The sequence below is a fragment of the Andrographis paniculata genome, unplaced genomic scaffold (genome assembly GCF_009805555.1).
Source record: "Andrographis paniculata isolate CXL003 unplaced genomic scaffold, ASM980555v1 Contig5END, whole genome shotgun sequence".
NCBI lineage: Eukaryota > Viridiplantae > Streptophyta > Magnoliopsida > Lamiales > Acanthaceae > Andrographis > Andrographis paniculata.
In genome coordinates this window covers 4,418,314-4,420,991 of record NW_026137595.1, presented here as the reverse complement: position 1 = coordinate 4,420,991, position 2,678 = coordinate 4,418,314, and the positions used below count along the sequence as shown (strand labels likewise).

The window sequence follows — 2,678 nt, the reverse complement described above, 5'->3', positions numbered from 1 at the left end:
TATATATATATATTATGACATTTTCAGCTATCAAAATATAAAGTATTTATTTTTATATATAAAACAATCCATTTATTATTATTAAAACATTAACACCTTTTCTACCCAAGATTATTATGTTGAAAATTATTTAGGGTTTGCTGAGCTTGGAATAATATATATGCTCTCTCCGGGTCGGATAAAAGGTTCTAGACAATAATTAATATATTATTAAATGAACAATTTATGTGAATCGAATCGAAATAAAAATAAGTGAACATTTTAGGTAAGATAAAGAAAGTATAAAACTTTCTTCAGTTATAAAATACCCAATTATACTTGTTTCGTCAGAATCAAATGGTCTTTCGAACTTTTACAATAAATTAAGAAATAACGATATATTGTTGATTAGTGAAAATATATAACATAATTTCAACATTTTTTCAATTGTACTTTATGTATAAATTAATTGTATGTATAATAATATATTTATAATTTATATAAAATTAAAAGATATTTTAGTATCGATATGTAATTACTTTGACTAAAAGGGAAAATAAAATACTTCCTCTGCCTCAGCTAATTTGTCTCATTTTTTAGTTATTGGATAATTAATAAATAATTATGATTTAATAAAAAATAATTATAGGTTAAGATTAAAATTACTAAATAATTTAATTAAAATAAAAAATTATAAATTATGAATTTTAAAATGTGATTAAAGTGTATAATTATACTATTTTAAAAAAAATGACAAATTATGTAATACAGACAAAAAGAGAAAAAGTGGACAAAATAAAGTGACATTTTTTTACAAGAACATATCAAAATAATAAAAATAATATCTTCAACTAGAACAAAAGAAGTATCAAATGAAAATAAAAATATTAAAAAAAAAATTGAATTTCAAAATATTTTTATTTCAAAATAATCTAAACACAATCAAACAAACTCCTTTCTTTAAGGTTGTGCCGAAATGTTTGTTTTTATACAGATGATCGAAAGAATATTCTTAATAAAACAAGCATACTTTAGACGGAATATTAAATATATATAATTTGAATATTATAGACAAAATAACAATAATAATAATTTAGAAAAATAGTGTTGAAATCACAATCAAAACACTCGTGTGTTTTAATTAATTTAATTTGCAATAAAATTGATTGTAGATAGAATCCGAGGAGTGAGATTTGAATTTTGATGACAGATAAATGAAGTGAAAAGGATACGATGGTAATGGATCAATGGAATCATATTTCTCACTAAATAATATATTTTTTTATATTGTTTTCCAAGAACAAATTAAATTGAATGGAAAAAAATTTATCAAGAAAAATGTTGGTTTTTCTTCGATTTTTTCCCAATCAAAGAAAGGCTAGGGCACAAATTCGTTCTCCAACGACGGCCGCGTCCGCGTCTCCGACGCCACCGGCGCCTTCGTCGACCCCACTGGAGTCATCGGAAGAGGAATTCCGGCCTCCGACGCTATTTCCATCCGCCGGATCTTCTTCCGGCGGCTACATTGCCGCAAGGATAAGAATAGAACCGACAGAGCAACCAACAACGCCCCGCCGCCCACGATCGAACCGGCGATAATCCAAACTTTCTTACTACTCGTCTTTCCCCCGCCGCTTCCGGCCGCGGTTCCACCTCCACCGCCAGGAGCCGGAGCAGGCGCCGGAGAAGGCGGCGACGCGACAACAATTGAAATATGGCCTTGACTGGTAGTTAAGCAAGTGCTGCCATTGACGACATTCTCGAACCCTACGGAACCGTCTAATCCGAACTGGACGCACATCGGGGGCGACGCGTAGCCGTCCGATCGGACGGCGGGAAACACGACGGCGATAGGATCGCCGGCGGCGCGGATATCAAGCTCCGATAGGTTCCTGGCGGACAAATCGGAGGCATCATAGGCGAGCAACCCTAAAACCGGCGCCAAAAAAGTATATCCCGGCAGAGGATAGTACATAGACGACAAATCCCCCAAATTGTGGTACACCAGAACTACTCTAGTCACGTACGGCTGCTCCACTACACCAATCGGAAGCCGGTACTCCTTGTAACCGCTGACCACACCTCTCCGCCGCAGGCTGCCGCTCCTCAGCCGCAGCGCTGCCACTTTAATCCCCGTCAAATTAGCCGGAACTTCACCGTCATAGACAATGCCCGTCTTTGGTCTGACAAGCGCCTCGAAAGCATACTCTTGCAGCAGCGAATCAAGCTCCCTAGCCGATAAATCTCCATTGCCCGAACTCGAAACCGCCAATTGAAGCCACAAAATTCCGAATACACAAACAAGGAGCATTTGAGGAGAAGAAAGAACTTCTTCAATTAAAAACCCTAATTAAATTCAGATCCGCTTCGCCTGCCATGGACAGACAAATCGATCTCGATCGATAGATCAAATTTAAGCCACACAGCCCCCAACAATCAATCCAGCCAGCCAGCCACGAAATCTTGAAAAAGAGCTGGATTTGGATTCGAGATCGGGGAAGAAGCAGAAATCGAAAGGCAAATAAATGAGAAGCAACTAACCTCACCTCAACACGGAGAGAGACAGAGCAGATTCCACCGCTGCGCTGGGTGTCAATAACTGCAAGAGCCGCCAATCAAGTGTCGCCACGTGGAATAGAGGATTAGACCGTAAAAGACAACGAAGGGACCACTGCCAGTAGTACTGTGTGCGCAGAGCT

At 37.2% G+C, this 2,678-nt stretch overlaps 1 protein-coding gene across 1 annotated transcript; it reads right to left on the bottom strand.

Annotated features, from left to right (window-relative positions):
• Positions 1-1,219: 1,219 nt before the first annotated feature.
• Positions 1,220-2,678, bottom strand: LOC127258685 (uncharacterized). Its single transcript, XM_051285629.1, has one exon. It carries the CDS (start codon positions 2,288-2,290, stop codon positions 1,358-1,360), a length of 933 nt encoding a protein of 310 aa, XP_051141586.1. The 5' UTR covers positions 2,291-2,678; the 3' UTR covers positions 1,220-1,357.

Excerpts from the sequence above, each read along its gene's own strand:
- LOC127258685 (XM_051285629.1), bottom strand. The coding sequence starts at position 2,290 with ATGCTCCTTGTTTGTGTATTCGGAATTTTGTGGCTTCAATTGGCGGTT.